General features: G+C 58.9%; 10 protein-coding genes across 10 annotated transcripts in view; 2 read left to right on the top strand and 8 right to left on the bottom strand.

The window, feature by feature from the left end:
* Window positions 1-62: 62 nt before the first annotated feature.
* GGTG_08776 (GPI inositol-deacylase) lies at window positions 63-4,991 on the bottom strand. Its single transcript, XM_009226618.1, has 2 exons — window positions 4,325-4,991; window positions 63-4,182 (listed from the first exon to the last, which is right to left on the bottom strand). Exons 1-2 carry the CDS (start codon window positions 4,622-4,624, stop codon window positions 943-945), a joined length of 3,540 nt encoding a protein of 1,179 aa, XP_009224882.1. The 5' UTR covers window positions 4,625-4,991; the 3' UTR covers window positions 63-942.
* A 1,863-nt stretch (window positions 4,992-6,854) lies between these two features.
* On the bottom strand, window positions 6,855-7,820 carry GGTG_08775 (hypothetical protein). The gene is made up of 2 exons (XM_009226617.1): window positions 7,331-7,820; window positions 6,855-7,248 (listed from the first exon to the last, which is right to left on the bottom strand). Exon 1 carries the CDS (start codon window positions 7,768-7,770, stop codon window positions 7,450-7,452), a length of 321 nt encoding a protein of 106 aa, XP_009224881.1. The 5' UTR covers window positions 7,771-7,820; the 3' UTR covers window positions 6,855-7,248; window positions 7,331-7,449.
* Window positions 7,821-7,942: 122 nt separating this feature from the next.
* On the bottom strand, window positions 7,943-8,942 carry GGTG_08774 (hypothetical protein; the record flags this gene model as incomplete). Its single annotated transcript, XM_009226616.1, has 3 exons — window positions 7,943-8,102; window positions 8,196-8,407; window positions 8,709-8,942. 3 exons carry the CDS (start codon window positions 8,940-8,942, stop codon window positions 7,943-7,945), a joined length of 606 nt encoding a protein of 201 aa, XP_009224880.1.
* Window positions 8,943-9,280: 338 nt separating this feature from the next.
* On the bottom strand, window positions 9,281-10,000 carry GGTG_08773 (hypothetical protein; the record flags this gene model as incomplete). The annotated part of the gene is made up of 2 exons (XM_009226615.1): window positions 9,281-9,642; window positions 9,721-10,000. 2 exons carry the CDS (start codon window positions 9,998-10,000, stop codon window positions 9,281-9,283), a joined length of 642 nt encoding a protein of 213 aa, XP_009224879.1.
* Window positions 10,001-11,102: 1,102 nt separating this feature from the next.
* On the bottom strand, window positions 11,103-12,449 carry GGTG_08772 (hypothetical protein; the record flags this gene model as incomplete). The annotated part of the gene is made up of 3 exons (XM_009226614.1): window positions 12,412-12,449; window positions 11,367-12,233; window positions 11,103-11,321 (listed from the first exon to the last, which is right to left on the bottom strand). The coding sequence occupies exons 1-3, from the start codon at window positions 12,415-12,417 to the stop codon at window positions 11,103-11,105; spliced, it is 1,092 nt and encodes a 363-aa protein (XP_009224878.1). The 5' UTR covers window positions 12,418-12,449.
* Window positions 12,450-13,046: 597 nt separating this feature from the next.
* GGTG_08771 (hypothetical protein) lies at window positions 13,047-13,784 on the top strand (the record flags this gene model as incomplete). Its single annotated transcript, XM_009226613.1, has 3 exons — window positions 13,047-13,199; window positions 13,247-13,449; window positions 13,583-13,784. 3 exons carry the CDS (start codon window positions 13,047-13,049, stop codon window positions 13,782-13,784), a joined length of 558 nt encoding a protein of 185 aa, XP_009224877.1.
* Window positions 13,785-14,291: 507 nt separating this feature from the next.
* Window positions 14,292-16,199, bottom strand: GGTG_08770 (hypothetical protein; the record flags this gene model as incomplete). Its single annotated transcript, XM_009226612.1, has 1 exon — window positions 14,292-16,199. One exon carries the CDS (start codon window positions 16,197-16,199, stop codon window positions 14,292-14,294), a length of 1,908 nt encoding a protein of 635 aa, XP_009224876.1.
* A 310-nt stretch (window positions 16,200-16,509) lies between these two features.
* GGTG_08769 (hypothetical protein) lies at window positions 16,510-17,626 on the bottom strand (the record flags this gene model as incomplete). The annotated part of the gene is made up of 3 exons (XM_009226611.1): window positions 16,510-16,697; window positions 16,961-17,054; window positions 17,585-17,626. 3 exons carry the CDS (start codon window positions 17,624-17,626, stop codon window positions 16,510-16,512), a joined length of 324 nt encoding a protein of 107 aa, XP_009224875.1.
* Window positions 16,715-19,874, top strand: GGTG_08768 (hypothetical protein). Its single transcript, XM_009226610.1, has 3 exons — window positions 16,715-18,361; window positions 18,437-18,638; window positions 18,716-19,874. The coding sequence occupies exons 1-3, from the start codon at window positions 17,804-17,806 to the stop codon at window positions 19,267-19,269; spliced, it is 1,314 nt and encodes a 437-aa protein (XP_009224874.1). The 5' UTR covers window positions 16,715-17,803; the 3' UTR covers window positions 19,270-19,874.
* A 1,493-nt stretch (window positions 19,875-21,367) lies between these two features.
* The window catches only part of GGTG_08767 (hypothetical protein), a gene marked incomplete at its 3' end in the record, with an annotated part of 1,716 nt that continues 1,259 nt past the window's right edge, over window positions 21,368-21,824 (bottom strand). The window contains exon 5 of the mRNA XM_009226609.1: window positions 21,368-21,805. Within this exon, the coding sequence (XP_009224873.1) occupies window positions 21,368-21,805 (438 nt within the window). The remainder of the gene's footprint in view (window positions 21,806-21,824) is intronic.

The following is a 21,824-nucleotide window of genomic DNA, read 5'->3' as shown; positions in this document are numbered from 1 at the left end:
ACAGACATGAGATAATGTTTCAGCAGGAGAGACACATCATTGCATGAGCCAGGATCTCAAGCTTGGAGCATCATCTTGTAAGGATTGTGTTGTTGGCGTGTCGGTTTCAGTCTTGGGAGCAACGCTCGATGGGTCAGAATCCCTTCCAAATAACCCATCTGAAACCATGGCCTTTCGGGAGAGACGAGCCTAGAGGCTCTTCAAGTGGGCGATATCGGACATTAGGGTATGTTGCTCATCATCTCCTGAAGCTAGTCTGGTTCTGATGGAGAATTCGCCGCTCGAAACATTTGCTGCATGATTGTGTGCATCGACAAGATGAGATACCAATCAACTCCCATAAAAGGAAGGATAACACCACAGAAAGACCAAGCAAATGGTATGGAAAAGCCATGCGCAACCCCCTTGTCTTCCCAATTTGTTACACCCTTGAAGCCAACCGCCGGAACCCCTCCAGACCACCAGGACATCAAGCAAGAGAGGACAGAAACTGCACCAAACACCGGCTTACAGATAGGTATCAAAGCAATCAGGGTTGTGTGTGAACCTAAGCGAGCCAAAAGCAATAGAAAACAGGAGGAACAGAGCCAACAAACATGATCCTATGATTGGACGAGACTTTAGCCATGGCAAGAATGTCAATGGAGGATGCAAGGGGCGAGCATTGTAGCTCGTATGGGGAAATTTCCTGTCCAAGATAGGACGAGGTGGAGTGGGGACGTGCTGAGAGGGGCAGAGAGGTATTGGGGTCCATCTAGGAACGTCAAATAATAAATAACAAGCCGACAAACAGGAAACAGCCATGGGGAGTATAGAAACAAAGAATATAAAGGGGGTATGGGTATTATAGACAAAAATTCAGGTTCCAGGATGTTGCCCAAGTCCCTCCCTCTCGGGGTTAGGGTAGTTCAACTCCTGTCAAGGTTGGGCATGAGGGCCAGGTCATGGGATTTTGCCCCGTTTGCGGTCTTCTGCAGGCCTTTCGTCGTTATCGAATAGCAACCCGAGCGAGGCCAGGGACCACGAGCCAGGGCCACCGCCAACCGAGGCGGCCGTCGAGTGCACAATGACGAGCCACGCCGCCACGATATTGACGAGATAGTGGAGCACATATGCATACGAGACACCGTAGATGGCCGCGTAAACGGCGATGCCCAGGAACAGCGCGCCCGATAGATGACGGGCCGGCCTCCAGCGATGCCGCACACGGGGCACCATGCGGCCCGTCGTCTGCGTCTCGACCAGCACAATGAAGGGAATGATGGAGAGCACGTTGTGGTGCGACGAGAAGGGTGTCATCCAGTGCACCGCCAAGTTGCGCACCCACACCACCAGCGTCGGCAGGTTGATGGGCAGGACCCAGAGCATGAGGACCAGAGTCGAGTGCGCGTAGTTGTAGAAGTTGTAGTTGATGTGGTGGTGATGGCTGCTGTGGCCACCACTGCTGCGATTTGGCGACGGCGACGATGACTTGGACGGCGACAGCGGTGGCATCGCCCCCAACCAGCCGCCCGCATCCGACACTATTCGCAGTGCTCGCACCGTTGTCGTCAGCTGCACAAGACACGCCACCACATACGCGAACTGGTACGGGATGAAAGTCGCGACTAGGAAGAGCAGCACCGCCGTCGTGAGCACCCGCCGACGTGGCGAGCAAACACCAAACCCGCTGGGGCAGGACGCAAATCCCCCCTGCCTAGTAGACACGCGCAGCAGCTGCTGCTCTTGCTGGCGCTGCTGTTGCTGCTGTTGCTGCTGTTGCTGTTGCTGTTGCTGCCGTCGTCTCCTGCCCTGGTCGTCGTGTTGGTAATTAGGCTGCTGCATGGTGTTTTGGTCATCAACGAGAGGTGTTTGGCCATCGCCGTAGCCGCCCTCCGGATCTCGCCGCCAGCGGGCAATACCCCAGGCGGGTCGTATGCTGAGCAAGCCCATCAGTGTGGCGAACAGCTGCGTGAGACAAAGTGCAGCATAGTTGAGAGCTGTGCAGGCCCCAATGCACACTAACCCAATCAGCGGTACCATGAAGCAGAAGATAGGATCGCCCGTGCCGATGAGGAGGTCGTTCTGCTGGTAGTTGACCAGGGCGGATACCAGGGTAGCGTTCTCTCCGTTTGAGTGCCAGAACCCATCTCCCGAGTTTGATGTTTGCTGCCGTGACGACGATCCCGACGTACTGCCTCCCCACATGGAAAGAATGGTCAGGCCAGCAAGCATCAGTGGGATAGACCGACGCAGGCACATGCCAAGCGCTTCGGTGAAGGGCAGGAAGACGCCGGTGGCATCGTAAATATTGAACTGTTTCCGCAAAACCAGCGCGACGACGAGCAGGGGGAAGGCGGCGAATACAGTCCTGTACCGCATGTAGAGCTTCCCGAGACTGCCCAACACGTCGATGCTTAGATGGACGTGTACGGTCGAGTCGCAGGTAGGGTCGGTCCAGAACTGGAAGCCTAAACCTTCCTCGCCGGCTGGTTTAACCGTCATCGGAGGGGGGACATATGGCGCAACGCCGTGCAAGCTGACAGAGGCATGGCGCACATTGACAAAGAACTTAGACTCGTGCGGCTCCGAGAGAAACTGGCGCACCAGGGGCGTGAACATCTCGGCCCCGGAGCCGTCATCACCACCGCCGCACGTCTGTTGACCAATCTCAAGGTTGTAGGCCAGCAGGCTCGACCGGATGGACGGGATGCGGACCTCGTTGACCATGGGCCGCGATACGGGCAACTGTAGGTCCATTCCGAAGGCCAGCAATCTACGCAGGCTGATATGACGGACACGGTGCGACTGCGAGCGGTCACTGAATTCGGCAATGACAAAGCCAGTGGTAGGGGAAGCCGCCTTGTCGATGATAACGATGTACTGATGGTCTGCCAGGTCCCCCGCGTCGAACTCCAGGTAGGAAAACGGCCGCAACTCGGGCTCACCCTCGAGGTAGAAGGGATGGCGAGCGGACCGCGTCGAGGTAGGGAGCAGGATAACGTCCGAGGCGGCGTTCTTACAGGCCAATCGCGTGGAGCCCGCGCTGTCGCCTGACAGGTCCATCTTGACTGCGAACTGGGCGATACCGGCCTGGCCGGCGGGCTGGGTCGGAAAGACGCTGCAGAACAGCACCTCGAGCCGACCGCTTTCTCCGGCACGATCCATGGGTTGATCCGTCAGGAGCGTCAGTCGCCTACCCGCCGGGGTGCCAGGAGGCGGTATGGGGAGCAGGTGCGCCTGGGGCCTGCCGCCGCTGGCCGCGGTTCCGAGCCGGCGAAGAACGAGCCTCTCGCCTTGCGCGAGGATACCGTCTGTGTTGCTGTCGTCCAGCGTGAGGAGTGTACTCGGCCCTTCTAGTGGAACCGCCTTCTCAACGACGGCCTCCAGACCGGTAAGGAAGCGGCGCTTGAACGCACGCATGCGCTCAGCGCGTGGCTTGGTCTGGGCAGGCCTGTTGACGTCAATGATGTCGTAGAGGGCGTGAGCTACTACCTTGCGGAACTGATCACACCACATGATTGCCTGGTGGTCCATGCTGGTCCAGACGGTGGGGATGGACGATGTAAAGACGGTGAAGCCGTGGGTTTCAGGCACTAGTGACTCGATGCTCGCATAGTCAGATGGCACAATCGTGTCAAGCCCGCCGCCAGCGATAGAGATGAGGGTGACATGCGAGAGCGGGTTGCTGTGATCCCACGGCTGGGCGTAGGCGCGACGCCAGTAGTCGTTGATTTCGCGGTAGATGTCCACGATCTGGCCGTCAAACGACACGGGCGGACGGGCGTGAGGGGCCGCCATGGTTATGATGCTGTTGATCGAGTTGGACTGATAGTTGGGGATCGTGAGCATGGTGCGCGCCACGATACCACCCATGGAGTGACCGAGCACGATAACCGAGGTCGGGTCCGGCACGCCCGGCTCGCGACCCGACATGCGTGGATCCAGATAGAGCGAGAGAATGTATCGGATAGCCTCGTTCAGGTACTCTGCCTGATCCAGCAGCGTCTGGCCATGGAATGCTGTGAAGTCCTCATTGAAGTCGACGGTGAAGAAATCAAGCGACCTTGCACCAGCCCTGATGGCAGCCGCGTCATGCTGCACCTCCTCATGGAATAGGGTGGCAGCCTCAGCGGCGATCGGTCGGACTTGCTTGTAGCTTCCAGCGTTTCCAGGGATAAACAATACCGGAATACCCATGAGCTAGAACGGGGCAGGGTTTTGGTATCAGCACCTCTGACTTGACTGATAGGGCCGTAACGGCACCGCCCGATCCAAGAAACCGAGGTGCGATGCTGGGGAGAAAAGGCAAACTGCTCAGCGCGGCAGCAGCACATGCACGCACCTTAGTATCATCGTCAACGTACTGCTCTCTATATAGGTACAGAGAGTACTTGCTTGCGAAGCGGGTGTGCTCCGTGTCGAACTCGTCGAGGCGAGCGTACATGGGGCGCATATACGACATGCGGCAGCCCTTGGGGTCGAGCTGCCTGGAGTTGAGCGAGTGAATGATCAGACCTAGGCACGAGAGCCCGACTAGTGAGACCAGTAGAGCCAGTTTCGATATGGCCCAGGGACTCCTCGATCGGGGACGGAGGCCGCCCAGCGACGTCCTCGCCCCGCTGGTCGGGTCCTTGTCGGCCATGGTGCCGTTTGCGGCCGCGCCTTCTCCCTCCACCCTTTCCCGCCGGCCCAGACCCAGCGAAGAGGGGATATGGCTCGACAAGGCTTCCGCAAAGGCAGCGTTGGCGGCAGTGCACAGATGATTGGTGGTGAGGAGGGTCGGGCGGAGGGTCTGTCGGTGTTGCCGCTCCCCCTAGCGAACTATTCTGCGCGGACCAGCTATACTGCTTCCAATTGAGATTTCCAGAGTGGCGGCTTGTGGCCGAGGAGGTCGAGGGTCGGCGTCGAGCCTCGTGATCTCGACGGCAGGGCTGGCAAGGATAGATGCTGTTGTCGCGGCGGCGGCGGCGGCGGCGGCGAGTCAGCTCTCGGACGGGGTCCCGTGGACTAGACTACCTAGGCTGGCAGTCGTAATGGAGGGGACAGCTGCCCGTTGCCGCTATTGCTGCTGCTCTCGGGCCTTGTGGCGGGGCGTGCGAGCGCGGCGAGATTGGACGATAGTCGCCTCGATGGCCTGGGCTGGCGATGCAGCTGGTGCTTGCGTTGGCGTAGGAGCTGAGCTCTCAAGGTCCGCTTAACAGGTGAATCGCCGGCGCTGTCAGAGGATACGGACGGGCGCCGCAACTTCCAAGTCCTCGGGTGGACTCAGCGAGCGCAGTTCCGTGCGATTGGCCGTCGCGGCGTCCCGGTGGTGCCGAGGCGCGCCCAAAATGAGGGTTGGACGAGGGTTCTCTCAGTTGTTTCTTTTTTTTCTTTCTGCCCGGCTGCTCCGGAGCTCAATTGTTCGCTTGGTAATGGCTAGCGGCAAAAAGGTGGGCACACAAGGTGGATTGCGCGAACGGAAGGCCCAACCCAATGTCACGTCACTACTCTAGCGCCAGTGGAGGTGGTAGGGAGGTAGGGGTGAGCGGGTACCTGGGTACCTGGACAGCTCTGTTGAGCCACCCCTCACCAAGCGAGTTGGGATTGTCGCAATCCGAGGTCAGCCGTCGTGCTACACGAGGATGAAGAGGGCAGCGAGAAAGATGACGCAGGCGATGAGGCTTTCGTCCAGAGAAGTCGGCATGGTGCGGTTAAAGAGGCTCTGGAGCGAGCGCTTTCTTTGCCTGGCTGGTCTCACTGGTCTTGTCGTTCCTACCCTGCGCTGGGGCACAAGTTTGGACCATGGTTTTCTGGCAAACGCAGGCAAACGCATCCAGGAATGCGGTGCGATCGAGATGGTCTTGCGAATTAGCGGACCAGACCCAAGCGATACCGCCCCGGCTACCTGCACCCGGGGACACTGGTACATATATGTGGCGGTGACTTGAATGAGCCTGGGCCAAGGTGCCCCAGTATTTGGCCGCTTCAAAAGTTATCACACAGAGCGTCTATGGCTTTTATACACAGTAAACAACATGGCAACGAATCGGCAGCTACTCCCCGGCGCCACAGAAGGCTCCAAGACTGTGGGCACAAGCATGACTCGGAGTGCCAAAACAGCTTGGCAGAGCTTAGTGAAGGACGTCACCAAATGGACAGCACCGTTAAGAACAAGAAACTGAACCTCGAAGCTTCGCCGGGGCTTGCTCCAGATGGATGCTTGTTTAACCGTGGCTGAAGGCAATTTCTGCCCTACAAATGGTGCCATTGTACGATCGATCTTGGCTCGGGCATCAATTGGAAGTCGCGATGCTAAATGCGCCAGTAGGAGTACCCGCCCTTCTTGACCTGCTCTTCTTGTGCATTGTCTGATGCAGTGACGTTTGGTCCAGCTCAACTCCATCCCCCAACCCACCCCACAGCTAGAGCTGATTGCCCGGGACGAAATGATCTCCAAACTGCACAAGGTCCAGGGCGCCCCCGTCCATAACCCCTGTCTTGTCCCAAAGCAGAAGGCGTCCATCGATCGATTCGATTGTGCCAACCCAACCATCCAATGCAAGCATGCAAGCAACGCCCTCGATCACCAGCAGAGCCACCGAAATAAAACCTTCCTCCCGCAGCTGACTTCCATTTTCCAACTTTTGTGGCTGCTCGGCGCCATGTCCGTCGTGGAAAGTTGGAAATGGTGATCAGATCTCGTCTTAGTCGTCCAAAGCCCCGCGCCCATCCCCGCCTCAGAAGCCATGTCTAGACGACCACCAACTAGCACCCGAAGGATCCCAAGCTAGTCACGTGCTAGCCCATAATCCAGCCCTCCCTTCGCCAGGGGGCCACTTGGCTGCAGCATGCGGACGTGAGATAGGGACGCGAGATAGTGGCCAGGACGGCTCCGTAGGCCGAATCTGACCGTCCAGCCCCCGCGCCTTGCTGCAGCCCTCGGCCATGGACAACCATCAGGCCAACTAAAGGCCGCGCTAACTTGCCGCTTTCCCGCCCGCCCAGCTTGCTGGCCGGCGGACGATACTGCTTCCTATCTCGGCTGATATCTTATTCCTGCATCCGCCAACCAACCACCACCTTTCACTGCCAACATGTATCACCTCATCCGTCGTGTCACCCTCCACCAGGCAGCCTAGAGCCGCACTAGGCCCCCTGCGTCACGCTATTGTTTGAGCCTGGCCGCTGTTTTTAACCGATAACGGAGTCCTTGTGCTGGTCATGCAGTTTGTCACATGGCAAGAATTCCCGTCCATCCTCGCGATTGCAACGGTGATGATGCTGCTGCGAAATAGTCTTGGGTCAACGTCGATATACACCGCAACTCTATCTCTTACCCCGATATGGCTATCAGGAAACCACCTACGCAATAGACCATTCGCAAAGAAACATGATTGAAATTCTTGGGCACTCTAGACGCCGTGTTGATTAAACGTTGGCATTGGCGAGATGGTGATTGGCCAAAAGCTGCAGCTTGGACCGGAGCTAGCCGGGCTGCCGGATCAAGTTGAGGAAGACCCCACACCTGCCAGGCCTATTCCGGTAATGGGCAGGTTGAGGCTTGGGTAGAGCAATGTCAGCCACACGAGGCTTGGTTTGGGTCGAATATGGGCGTTGCCAACCAGGAAGCGAAAAGTTCGTACCAGAATATCCACCGCCGCTGCCCAGCGTCGGCACAGGCGCCACCAATGACCGGCCTCCGCGGTGCTCCCAAAGGCGCAGACGGTACCCCTGTTCCGGAGCGGCACCATAGGCCAGCGGGTAGGACGTCCCTGCCCAGAAGGCTTCGAGCTGGCCGCCGCTCATGGAATCTGTGATGGCCTGAACCCGTGATTTTTTATCGCCATCGTCGGTCGGTTTACGAGTCGATAAATTTCCCACCTTTTAGGTTCTCCCCCCTGCTCCAAACGAGCTATGTTATCACGAGGTCCCTGCCCGAGTACTCCGGATTTGAGCCGCCCGAGAAGGACCCGGGTCCCTAGAGAGCGGGCAGCGGTGGTGGTGTGCCATAGTGTTGGTCGAGTAGTGGCGTGGAGGTCTCGCCTAGGAACAGAAAGGTGTTGCTGCCCAACTCCAAGGGCTTTTCGCCTACCGGATCAGCCTCGGGCTGCGGCTGCTGCGATTCGGAGCTGGGCGGCCTTGCTGAGCAGGGTCCTGGCATCGTAATCCCGACCTATTTCGGCTGATGGGCTGGTGGAAGTTTGGATCTAACGAGAGGCAGGAATACGTACGAGGGAGAATTGAGCTGAGTGAGCGGCCTTGGGGCCTTGTCGGCTGGGCCGATCACCTGCAGGAGCGTGCGGGTTCCGTGAGGGGAATCCCATGGGGCCAGGTTTAGCGAGCGCTGCCAGCCCTCAATGGGCAATGCTATCCCATAAACCGCACTATCATGCTCGGTTCCTTGGAGGCGCCCCTGCCGCTTGGATGGCCGCAGCTCGGGGCTCTACAGTTGGCTTGGATCCGGCCAGCCATGACTTCGACCCGTACGTGTCGGGGCAGAATCAGGTAGGGCTTCCTACACCCATCGGTCCCCTGGCTGGACCATGTCTCAACATAACATGGGCAAGCCAAGACCAAAAAAAAAACGTCTAACGCCCCCGACATATCTCAAGGCGGCGGGTTCGTCGGCTAGGTCTGCCAGCTATCGGTCGTTAACATATGGCTTTCCCGCTGACATCGGTCCGTGGCCGAGGCACCGTCACACACGAGATCTACATCAGGCCCGTAGCCCCTCGTACACTTACACCAACATCTCGGCCGGCTTCTTCCCCGCGGTCCAGGACCACTACAAGGGCCACCTCGCCATGGAGTACCCCGTCCTCGATATTTCCAAGGATCCTGTCGAGCAGGGTTTCGAGGCCGGCAGTTACGATCCAGTAGCCGCTTGCAACGTGGGTGCTTGCCAACATACCCCCTGGGAGATTACGGTGGCCCGAGTTGGAGCTCGACCTCGAGGCGCCGCTCGTCTCGGCCGACATCGACTCCCTGGTCAAAAATCGGGCTGCACAATTCGAAGGAGGCTGGGTACCGATTCTGCCGTGCTTGAGATTATCAAGGCTAAAGGCAAGCTCGTGCAGGGGGGAGCGGGTGGGCAAAGATTCGACATGAGGTGAAAAACGTGGCCAGGGCTTTCTTATCATTTTATGGCTCAACAACGGATGGGAACCATAGGTGGCTAGAAGCATTTTGTCAAAGGGCAATGAGAAATACAAACATAGACAAAGTAAGAAGTGCCCAAGACGGGCTGCAGCGAGAGATGGAGAGAAGAGAGCTCCTCAGCACCACAAGCCCACGTTCCAAATCAGCGATCTATATATCAAATGACAACGACGCCCGTGCCCGTGCCCGTGGCCGAGGGAGCCGAGGTTGCGGTTCCCGGCGCGTCCGTGGCCACGATAGAGGCAGGGGCGGACGCAGAAGCAGAAGCAGACGGCGACCCGGAGGCAGAGGCGCCGCCGCCGCCGCACTGGCCAAAGGGGGTCTGGCAGCCCGCCCCGCAGTAGTCGTCGGTGCTGCCGCACCGGCCGCTGGAGCTGCAGCAGTTGCCGAACTCGGAGCCCATGCAGGTCACGCCGGTGCCGCAGGTGCCGTCGTCGCTGACCCGGATCCGCCCGGAGGGGTGGGACCGCTGCAGGTTCCGAAGCCGGACTGGCAGCCGCTTCCGCAGTGGGCGGCGGACTGCAGATGGGCGTGTTAGTGAGCGACATATGCCTGGCTCCTCCACATGAGCTGGTTTCTTTTTAGAAAACAACTTACGCTTCCGCACCAGCCGTACTTGGAGCAGCAACTGCCAAACACCGAATCCGTGCACGTGCTGCCAGAGGCCTGGCCGCAGGTTGCGTCCTGAGAGATGACAGCAGCGGAAACGCCACCGAGGGCCAGCAGGATGCTGAAAGTGGTGAATGTCTGACGCATGGTTGCGGGTGAGAGTGCGAACGAAGGTGGAGTAGTTGGACTGGCTTTGTGTAAAGTTGAAAAGGAGCGTGGTATGTTTGAAGACAACAGAAGTGAGTGGCTGATGAGTAGAGATTGACATGCCAACTCCCATGCGTCCTGCACGTCTTTTATATATACATCGCCGCGAGCTGCCTCTTGGTCCCCCAACACGGGGAAAAGGTGAAGGTGCCGACCTAGAAGAGCAGGTAGTGTGAAGCCAGGCTAGATGCCGCAAGCGGACTGCCTAGTTTGGCGTGTGCGAGTCGCCTAATTACGCGCCAGTTCATCCTAGCGCCCAGGCCATGGCATCCCGGACTGCCGCGATCCTCCTCCATCGTAATTATCACCCAAGCGCCACAGAAGCTTGACCGCAGAAACCCCTGCCAAGGCGGGAGAGCTCAGACCTGTCCTTTACTAGCCAAGCAGCAAACTGCTGCCTCGTGCCGCTCTTGACGCGGACGGGCTGTTGGATACGAGGCGGAAACCCCAGCATGAAACGGACGAGGACGAGCGACGGCGGCCGTCGGGCAGGCGTATGGATGGATCTGGCTGCGACGAGCCGTCCCGCTTGTGGGAGCCACTCGGCCGACTAGGGATACGGCGAGGTCCGACGCCTCGACTTAAAGATGCCATGACGCGGCCCGCGAGCCGACTAATACAGCCGCCACATCTTGCCACGGCTTTCTGGCCTCATCCTCTCGCTTAGTTCCCATTGCGCAGAGGCGGCTTGTAAAGGTCGGTGGTGTCATGGAGCCGTTAGGTTTGGGTGAAGGGACACAGCCTCCCTCGTGTCACAGCACCATGCAGGGTTTGATGGCACGTAATGGGTCATGCTCGGGGTTGTGTGACTTGAGCACTTGGATTCTGACCTCGTTCCGCCGGCCCACGGTAAGTAGTCTTTCCCAGCGCTATTTCTCGCAGCGCACACATCTAGGGGTGATATCAAGAGGTAAGGGGAGCTAGTAGGACTTGATGGCAACCGCCGAGGCACTAGCTCAGGAGTATGCACAACAATGATACGATTCAGAGGTATCTCTGCTTCTACGATGGCGCAGGAGATGAAATACACTTGTATTCGAAGCGTATCGGCTATGCCGAACGGAACGCAAACGACACGCCACACGGAAAATATTTTACAAACTAAAAAAATGAATCGTCACCTCCGCCCTCCACTATGACCGCTCCTCAGTCTACCCGCGGCCTTAGGCAGAGCCAGTCGGGAGAATCTCGCCCGTCACCTGGGCCTCGGCACCCTCGACGGAGGTCGCGAGGGCAGTCACCACGGCCGGGCGCATCCCCTTCTTAGAGCTCGAAGGGGCCGCCGTCGCCGTGGTGTTCGCTGCCACGGTGTTGTTGCCACGGCTCAGGCTCGCCGCCGCCGCCGCCGTCGAGTTGGCGGCCGCGAGGATCTCACCCGTCACCTGGGCCTCGGCGCCCTCGACAGAGGTCGCGAGGGCAGTCGCCACCGTCCCCATCTTGGATTTCGAGGGGGCCGTTGTCGACGTGGCGTTCGCCGTCGCCGTGGTGGTGGTGTTCAGGCGGGCCAGGCCCGTCATCGCCGTCGACGTCGCCGTCGTCCGGGGCGCCGTGGTGGAGTTGGCCGTCAGGTGGGCGGTGCCCGTCGTGAACTTGCCCTCCTCGTACGTGAGGGTGGGCCAGAGCTGGGCGGGCAGGGCCTCCCACCTCTTGCTGGAGATGCCATCGCGGTCCGAGAGGCCGTCGTTGGCGGTCTCGCACACGCCGTTGACGCCGGCGCCCGTCTTGTTGGGCACGACGGCGTCCCAGTCCTGCTCGCCGGCGCAGTTGGCGTAGGCCACCACGACCTTCCAGCCCTGGTCCGTCGTGTAGTGGCCCGAGACGCCGTCGGAGCTCCACGTGCCCTTGCGCGTGCAGCAGCCGTCGTTGATCTTGTTGGCGACGGCGTCGACCTCGCGGCCGCAGTTGAGCGTCACGTTGTGCGCGTTGTGGTTGCACACGAAGAGGCCCGTCGAGCGGGCGCACGCGAAGCGCCGGCACGTCTGCGCCGGCACGGGGCAGTCGAGCAAGTTGAGGGAGTCGAGGGGATGCTTGCCATTGTCGTAATTGAGGAGCCACTTCTGCCGCAGCAGGATCTCGTGGTCCAGGTCCCGCCGGGAGGCCGAGTCGTATTTGTCGCACGCCAGCTCCTTGAGCTGGGCCGGGTGCGGCGCCTCGCACGTGGTGTTCTTGTCCGTCGACGGGCAGGTGCCGTTCAGGATACGGGGGTCGGTGCCGCTCAGGGGGCCGAGGACGGGCCTCGGGGCGCCGTGAGAAAAGGACGCGGTAGAGTATGCGCCAAGCGCGAGGGTCACGAGCTTGAGGACGACACCCATTTTAGCGGGTGTTATGGGATAAGAGACGGGGTGTTTTGGGGTCGTGAAGAGTGTGTTTGGGATCGTAAAGAGTCGGCGTGAGATAGCAGGATGGATGTAGTGATGAGAGATGATCTAGTCGTGGTGAGGGTATGGTATGGGACTGCCTGGCGTTTTATACCTGCATGTCGACATCTTTGTCGTTTTTTGCCTTTCCCCAAGCCGCCGGCAAGCTCTGTGAAAGCTTCAAGATACCCAACGCCATTGAGCTGTGGCGAGAAGTTTCTTTTCCCATTTTTCCTCGCTGTCTCTCTTTTCGCGCCACTCTTCCTCCCTCCTGCGTGGACCTGTCTGGCCCATATTGCCTATTGCCATCTGGGCCTCGAGCACCCATGTCCCGAATATCGACAAGTAGTACAAGAAATTCGCGGGCGTGAAAATCTAGCAGTCAATGAGACGCAATCGGTACCATTGGCACCGCATGGCTTGCATCTACCCATGATGATACCTTCACACACCTGAATTACCGCAACAGCTTGCTGTGCATATCATCTAGCAAGGGGAACCCAACAGACTGCATGGAGCCTCATCGACGTCGTAGAGAGTGGACCACTCCACGCGGGTAAATCGACGGACAAGATTATCCCACCATACAGAGTCGCCTAGAGCGCCCAGCGATGCCAAGACTATACTTTCGGGCTATCACTTGAGCAGCATATAAGATCACGACTTGGATCCGCATCGCGTAGACATGCAGTTTGCCTCTCACCAATCGCATCCTTGTCTCCTATACCACACGTACAAATCAACCTCACAATGCCGTTTGACGCCCAAGCCGTTGTGGACTCCATCTCGCGCGCCGGGCTCGCCCCCGGTGCCACCCCGCTGATCCCAGCCGACTTCGAGCCGACGACGGAGCTGTCGGTCGTCTACGGGGGAGCAAAGCCCTCGCGCTGGGCAACCTCTTCCGTAAGAGCGAGTGCGGCAAGGCCCCCAGGGTCTCGTTCCCGCCCGAGGGCCCGGCCTCCTCGGGGGCGGCCACCTACACGCTGCTCCTGGTCGACCCGGACGCGCCCTACCCGGACGACACGCAGTTCGCAAACTGGAGGCACTGGGTCGTCACGGGGCTCAGGCCGACAACTGGAGCGTCCGCCGCCGGCGACGCCGCTGCCGCGGGGGTCACCCTGACGGCGTACCTAGGGCCTGGACCTAAGGACGAGTAAGGAATATTGGTTTTTTTTTTTTTCTGAAGCCAGAAACGCCCCGTTCCCCGAAAGAATGATGCCCGTGGACAATAAGTTTTGCAGGGAACGCCCGCTAAGCTTCGTCTTCGACAAAAAAAAAACCAAAAGCTCGGAGCCGCACCGCTACCTCTTCCAGCTATTTAAAGAGCCCGAGGGCGGGCTGGGCGCCTTGACAAAGGCGGACGTGGGCGGCGAAGAGTTTGTCGACCGCAGGTCCTTCGACAGCCCCGCGTGGGCGGCCAGGCATGGCCTCGAGCTGGTGGCGCTGAACTGGATGCTTTGCGCGGCGGACGCGTGGGAGCAAAAATAGAGTACAGCCATTGGCCCCGCCGATGCCGCCCAGGTCGTGTTTTGAAAGCTTAGATTAAAGAAGAAAAAAGTGGAATATCACATTTTCTATCAACATGCGCCTTGCCGCTCACACTCAATGCTCTGATGTTGGAGATTTCCCCTCAAACAAGATTACAGTCAATCCCAGCCAACAAATAGATGGGTCTCCATAACGGGTTGTATCTTGGGCCATTCCTCCTTTTCTCACCCGAAGCCGTCATGTCACACACGGACGGACGAACACAAAACGGCATTCTTCAAAACGCCCAAGAGTAGTATGAATAACAATGAGGATGAACAAAGATAACCATCCCGGTCTACCAGAGAAAATTACGAGGTGCTAAGGCTAGCAGAGTAACCATACACGAGCAGAGAGGAACAGGCTCAGCTACAGTCTGCTCTCAGGAAGAGCATCTTTCGAGTCGCGACGAGGGCAGGTGGATGCTGAACAGTAAAGACAGGCAGTTCAAATGAGCCCAGTCAGACGTCACTGCCGCCTATCAGAGCGATGGTCATTGTCACCAGGCCTGTACCGAAAGTCCTCATACCTAGGGGGACGACCATCCCCGAAACGCCCACCTTCACCAAAACGCCCACCGGGTCCTGGCGGAGGGCCACCACCGCCGCCGCCGCCGTTTCGCCGACGACCACCGCGCCGGCGTGGGGCCGGGGCTTCGAACGACTGGGGAGGTAGTGGTGCTCGGTGTGATCCAGAGCCAGAGCCAGAGCCAGACGCATGTCCTCCCCCCGGTGGGCCGCCGCCGCGAGGGCCACCACCTCCGCCGCCGCCGCCGCCACCGCCTCCCATCGGACCGCGGCGATCTCGGAACGGAGGCCTGATGCCAACAAAAGTTTCCGGGCCGCGGTCGATAAACTGATCGCTGCGGGTGAACGAGTAGCGGTGGTGGTCGCCCGAAACATCGCGGGTCGGGTCGTGCGAGACGAACTGGTCGAGGTTTGCAAGCCTTCGGCGTGCCAGATCGGATGAGACAGCCTGCCAGGCAAGACGAGGCGTGGCGCGAGTTCCTTGGTATGAGTTGGAGCGCATGTCACCGCCACCGCCCAATCGGCCACCGCTCGGCTGCGGGGGTTGCATGCTCCGTGGGCCCGAGGGCGCCGATTCGATTCCTGTGTGCTCCCTCATGGCTGGGCCGGTGGGGGCGTTTGCTGGGAAGGATGAACGTGACGGGGCAGGGGCAGACGGGGGAGCCTTTGAATCGGGCGCGGCAATCTGATGGGTGGCGACGGTGATGCCTCCGTCCTTGTGGTAAACAACCTCCCATCTAGGAACGCCACCACGACTGCCTCCGCCAGATGCGCGCTCAGTCTCGGCCTCCTCCTTTTCGATCCAGTCGCGGATCTGTCCTGAGGGAACATAGTCGACCCAGAGCGTTTTGCGATTCCGCTCATCAGGCCAGACCCTACCATGCAAGGCGGACCGCACGCGCGAGGCGGCAGTGACGGTGCGGAACTGGACCAGCACGTGTGTGCGGATAGAGTCGAGACAAAATGCCGTTACAACAGACGGGTCAGGGGTTTCGCCGCGGGCTGCGGAAAGTTCAACGAGATGGGCTTCCACGCTCTCGGACTTGAGGGGGCGCATAAGGTTGCCAATGTAGAGGCTGTCGGTGGCTGGGTGAAGGGCGGGCTCGAGAAGGGCATCGTCATCGTCCCGAATGCCGCGAGCAGGGCGGTTTGGGATAGGACGCTCGTCCCTCTCCTTCTTCACCTCGGTGTCGATATCCATCCTAGTAGATGCCGCCTCTTGCGCTGGCTCCACCTTCACATCATGCTTCTCAACCAGTGAATCGTCGCCATAGTCGACAACCTCGTCCTGATCCGTTGTTTGTACTTGGTTGTCCGCGCTGACGGGCTCGCTCGGTAGTGGCTGTGAAGTCAAAGGAGCCACGGCGGTGCCAGGCTGACTCGCGCTCTCTGCCGGGAGATGCTGTGGCGCAGATGCACCGTCCTGAACGGCGGCTTTCGCGACGCCCCCGGCCTTGAGAGTCTCGGCAGGGTCCTGCCTTGGCCTCTTCCGCGGAGTGTCGACGTTTGAAGGCGGTGGGCTAACGGAGCGGCGCTTCCGCTTCTTCTCGTCCACAAGGACTTCGGCGGGCGGCACTGAAGGGGTTTGCGGCACGCCGCCGTTGCTCTGGGGATCCGCGGTGGGGCTGGCGGGCGCGTCAGGCTTTGCGCCGGAGGCGCCGCCAGTGTCGGCGGTTGCGTCTTCGCCGGCTACAGGCTCCCCGCTGGGCGGCTCCTGGTCTAAGCCATTGTTCTCAGCTTCCTCCAGACGCTCGATCAGAACTGCCTTCACACCCTTAGTGTCCAGCCCTCTCCGCTTGAGCTCTTGCCTGAGGTCGACAACCGTAAGCTTGCTCCAGTCGGTCGCCATGACGGAATGACAGCCGGGTGATCGTGCGACGCGGGTCTGCGCAGAACGCCGGCTGTAGTTGAAAATAGGCAAGACAAGGGCGAAAAGGCGTAGCAAACAGAGTGTGGCTCGCGCGATGCTATGGGGCGACAAGCGATGGGCAATAGAGGGGGAGGCGAAGATATTTTCGAGCCACCCGCGGGAGGAGGGAGCTGGGTAATCGGCAAATATTGGAGCCGTGCCGCTTTGCGCGGGTTTTGGTCGCGTCGGGTTTGAGGCTGGGGAGTTGGAGGTCGCAAGGGCCAATCCGTTTTGATGTCCAAAATTTGTTCTAGGCGCGTCGCGAAAACTCGTCGGCCCACGCCGCCTCGTCCCTGCCCAAAATTCTGCGCACGGCCATGGCACGGCCGCCTATTGTGGGCTTTGCGCGAATCCCTGTCCGCTTTCGGACAAAGGCCGAAAGCAGCCTCACGTGACACAGCCCTCTATTGTCATCCAGCGCTGGCCGTCCGTCTGCAACTGTGTTCCTTGATCATGAGGCAGGTGTCAGAGAAACCCCACCTATGCAATGCGACAAGACATGGCGGAGAGGGGGGGTTCTATGGCATGATGGCGCCCAGAGGACTCAACCGTTTGCCTGCCCGCTGCCGAAGACTTCTGTTGAGAAACCAAAGCCGGGGTGGAAACAGATGGCGGGCGGCAAACAAGGGGACAATTGCAAGATATAGGTACACGCCACACAAGCACCCCATCCTCAAGGACAAGGAAAGCAAGCGACAAACTGAGCGCTGACCTTCCCGACCCCCCTCGGGTGCTTCCGACAACTTGTCCCAGCTGCAGCCCCGCCGTCTTGGGCTGGACGATGAAGGCGGCTAGCTGTCACTTCCATCAATCCTCATCCCTAGCGCGCGTTCTGCAGGTACCGTGGGTACGCTGTGTCAAAGATCCACTGGGCCGCCCACGAGGCATCGCGCCCTTGGTCGGCGGCTCTGTGTTGTCGCTGTCGTGGTCTGCCAGCCACCTATGGATGACCCCAGGGCAAAGCCCAACAAGGGGCCCAGTGGACCGTTCAGTCAACGCCAACTCTGCTTCCGGGGAGCAATCGTCCCAACTCGGAATGGCGGGGCACCTGCCACAATTGATTGGACGCCGATCATCTGTTGTTCCTTCCGCAAGCAGCCTCGAGTGAGCTTCTATTCCCAAATCCCGGTGCCCAACCCCCGGAAGCAGCCCAAATAAAGAAATCAAATGCCAGTGGCTTTCTGTCTGCGCTCGCGAGACTCTCAGCTGCTTGAACCTTGTGTGATTTTTGGTCCTTTTCAAAGCAGCATTGCCCTCGAGACAGCGCCCCTATTGTATTTGATTGCTGCAAATTTCTATTCAGAATCCCTGCCCACGCTCCTCACCGACGCTTCGTCGAAGCCAAGCCTCCCCACCATTCCTGCCATCGGAGCTTTTGTCTACACCGCCCATCACCACCCTCCCGCCTGCACCTCAAGCTGCCTGCAAGATATTGCCCTCGCTGCACCTAGGTTAGCTAGGTAGTTGTGGAACAGACCTGCCTATATCTCATTTCTACATATTGTCTTCCCATTGCTCTCGCCGCATCTTGCGCCGCCACAAGGATGCCCTTTGGGATATTCTCGAGCCGGTGGGCCGGCGTTTTAACTGGGAGGATCACAAAAAAGCAAAGTCCGCCCAGCTCCTGCGACCCCGCGAAATCTAAGGTCGCATACCAAAAGCCAGCCCTATCCGGTCTCTTGTCACCCCCTTCTACAATCAAGGTTGTTCGAGATGATGTTGTCATCAAGACTGAAGAGGTGGACTCGGAGGATGAGGACGACTTTGCGTCCCCTACCAGGGACCAGAGGGTCGCGGTCGACTCGACGACCCGTTGCGACCAAGACATCCTGCCTTCTGTGGAGCGAAGCACCAGTCCAGAAGAGATGATTCTGCTGCCAAGCATCGAAACAAGTCTTCTCGGTAGACTCAGAGGAGGGAACCTCGAAAATTCCGACGATGGCAGCGACGAGGCTGAATATGGCGACAACCCTGACGGCGAAGATCATTCGGATCAACGCGACGAGGAATTCGAGCCAGAGGCAAGCCCCGACTTCCCAGCAGGCCGCTGGAATATTCCAGAAGAAATTCTGGAGCAATATCAGGATTTGCGGCGCGGAGTTGTCAGTATTCCTTGTGCACCTTGCTGCTGTCACAAATTTACCTCGACATGGCCATGCTAACTTGTCGCGCTGCAGGGAGGCTCCGAGACCTGGACAGCGACCGAGTCCCATCTGCACAGACTCCTTGGGCTGCGGGGTCACCACCCCCTCATGCCGGGCGAGTGGAAGCGAGACTTCACGGGGTTCAATCTGGAGGACATCCTCTTTGCGCCGGTCGGGTCCGGAAATGCCGTCGCGCTGCGGACCGTCACGTCAGGGATGAGTGCGCAATTTCGAGGTTAGCCGCTCCATTGACCTCCAGGAACGAAGAAAGCAGCCAAGGCCTGACGTACTAATATCAACATGTCTTACCAGCAACCAAAGCGCTTGGGCGAATCTTTAGCCTTCCGGCACGTGTGGGCGACTTGCGCCGGGAGGGTGACGAAGACAAATACCCCAAGCTCATTGCCACCCTGATAGAGAAGGAGATCCTTCGCTACCTTTCATGGGTCCAAAAAGACGCCGGCCTAGACAGGCTTTTCTACGCGAGCAACATCGGCGTGTACCGTTTGAGGGAAGACAGCACCGAGGCCGAGATAACCGAGCAGCTCAACTCTCTGATGACCGAGTGGGCTGACGGATACCGCGAGTGGTATGTGGAGATGGGTATTAAGGGCGCCCCACGCACACTCTTCGCGCTGGTTGTACTTCAGCACATTGTCTTTGTCATAACGCGCGACGCCAGCGACCCCGATGGAAAGAACCGGTTCCTGGCCCAACTTGACCTCTCGCGGTCCGATGGTCGTTGGCTTGACCACGCCCTGAATCTCGCCCTCCCTATCAACCTAGCCAGGGATGGCATGGTGCGGGTGATGGACAACTTCGCCGTGAAGCCCGGCGCAGACGAGGATTCCGACCCCGATGCCTAGGGGGCAGGGCCGTGTTAGAGGCCAGAATGGGGCAGTGGACAAAAACTGCATGCGTTTTAGTTGGCGGATATTTTCTCATATTTCTCGAGGCATCTTTCTGGCCCGTTGGCGGCGTGGGCAAGGCTGTTTCGGGCCCATATCATGGTTGTTTTCTTCGTTTTGTTTACTCCTGGTGTTTCTCGGGAGAGATTTAGATACCCCCTTTCGTTGATGCGTTGTCACACCGGACGGCTGTTACCCAGCCTACGAGAAATCATTTCCCTCGGCATCGCCGTGCATTCATGCATGCTCATTCCTCCTCGCCAAATGGCGGTCATTTGTCTCCTGACCTTTGGGGTCTTCTACGTTCATGGTATTTACGTGCGGTGTAGCCGATAAAACCCCACCACTGGCCGAAGGAATTTACCGGTAGCCCAGAATGTGGTGATTGCGTCAACGCTCCGGCGAAGAGAGTGTTGGCAGTTTTTGTTCTGGATCCTGCCAAGAGCTGTGGCTCAGATGGATCGAAGGGGAAAAGGAAAGAAAGGGAGGCACAGCAGATTCCTCAACCTCCCTGCGTCGGGGTTTCCGGGCAAAAGCTGCGTGCGGTCTTTCCATGATATGACCTAAAATTAAAACCGGGGTAAGCACACTCCCCCCCTGGGATCTGGCCCCCAGCTCATCGGGGATGACCCGAAGGATGAGGGATCAGATCTACCGGGTGCCTTGGGTGCCAGGTGGTACCGAAGATCAGATAACCCAACATACTACATGGCGCTGCTGTGGCTAGCGGCAGCTTTGGCAGAGTCGCTCTGCGGGGATATGTGTGGGCATGTGCACACCAGTCGGCCGTTGCCGGCTGAACAAATACAGAAGCCTCAAAGCGGCGGCTGAAAAGTCCGAATGCGCCTCGCCAGCCACCATGGCTGAAACATTCCTGCTACGGCTAGGACTACGGCTGCGAACATGAATACGGCTACCTGCACGTCATCTCGTTGGCTCTCATCGACAAAGCCCGGTCAGCTTATCCGTGGGGTTGAGCACCTTGGTATTTCGGGAACATTCAGTTGTTCATGCAGGCAGGCTTGTGGCGCGTGAGTGTCAGGTACAGGTCCAGTACCGGCCACCTAGTCAGCCATTGAGGCACATCTCTCGGAGTTCCGAGCAGCGGAGATGTGGACGGGTCAGTTAGCTACAGCGGCGAAGAGGAGGCGGACAAGATTGGATTGATTGATAGCCGATAAGAAAAAAAGCTTAGCCTGGGTTCCATTCGTGGTGGGTTACAGCATTGGTTGCGCTCTGCATCGAGGGTAGGATCCCTGCCTTCCCCGGTACCTAGTCCGTCCATCCAATCTAGTTTCCACGGTGCATGGAGGCTGCAAGAGTCGTGCATCGTGAGGGCTCGGATCTCTGCGTATCGAGTTGTCCATGGCTCGGGCTGAGGAGAATTAAGGTGCTTCGTAGAATATTGCCCGAATAGGCAACCAAAGTTGAGTGACTGGAAGCCTGGAGTCAACAGCCTGGGAGTCATCTGGAGCCTGCAGCCGGAGGAAGCTGGAAGGCAGTGAAATCGGGCGTCTGATGTCCTTCGCGTCTTCTTGGCCAGTGGTCCGGCCAGTACCAGGTCGCCCTGGCTTGGGGACTGACTGTCAGCACTCAGCAGGGTACCACAGTACTGTACTGGGCGCATTGAATCGGGGCAGTGCGGGGAAAAGAGTCCCTCGGAGCTGAAAGGATGGGATGGAATGGCGGCATCACCGGCTGCGACTTGATCGTACTACGGACCAACGACGGCCGGCTGTTTTGCTGAAGGGGGTGGGTGGGTGAAGGCACCAAGTCGCGTTGAGGAATGAACTGCAGGCTTGGCTACGCTGAATGGTCACACTGAGGGTGTGTATGCGGTTTTTGCCTAGTGGTTGTGCGACCGATATCGATTCAATTCAACAAGTTCTGCAATCAGCCTGGAATGGAAGCCGAAGCCTCGCGATGGAAAGTCCATGCGGGGCCATTCAGTGGGCCCGACGGATGCTTGAACCGGGGCAACCCCTGTGGGAACAGGCGTCTGGTCGCCTGCAGACCCGCGCCACTGTGACACGACGGCCACACCGCTGGCTTCATATTACATTTGCACCTGCTCTGATTGGCCCAGCCCAGCCCTTCCCCAGGCACTTGCCCGTCGGGGGTCTGTCCGGCCCTGGAGAGTCAGCCTAAGGAGAAGACAAGGCGAGCACTGGCAGAGCGCTGCAACGTTGTCCGCCTGCCTGGGACGGACCGTGGGATCGTCAGGCGCTGGTGGTGTGACGCTTCTTCCCCTTTCATCAACCCTGCCCAGCACCCAGCTCGGCCTCCTTGGAACCTTTCTAGGGGGGCTGTTTGTCGGGTGTCGCATCCCCGGGTGGTGCTGCTGTCGTCTGCCGAGAGCTTGCTCACTCCGACCCCAGCTGGGCAGTGCAAGCCCCGACTTTTCTTTTGCTGTATCCAGGTCCAAACTCTGGCCGCGGCACAGCCCGCCCAGCAAGACGGTCCTGCGTCCACTCTGGCATCCATACCAGCGGACCTGTTCCTTTTGGGGAGAA

Source organism: Gaeumannomyces tritici, assembly GCF_000145635.1.
Source record: "Gaeumannomyces tritici R3-111a-1 unplaced genomic scaffold supercont2.4, whole genome shotgun sequence".
NCBI classification, from domain to species: Eukaryota; Fungi; Ascomycota; class Sordariomycetes; order Magnaporthales; family Magnaporthaceae; genus Gaeumannomyces; species Gaeumannomyces tritici.
The sequence above is the reverse complement of the archived record's forward strand: the minus strand, read 5'-3'. Positions and strand labels throughout refer to the sequence as shown.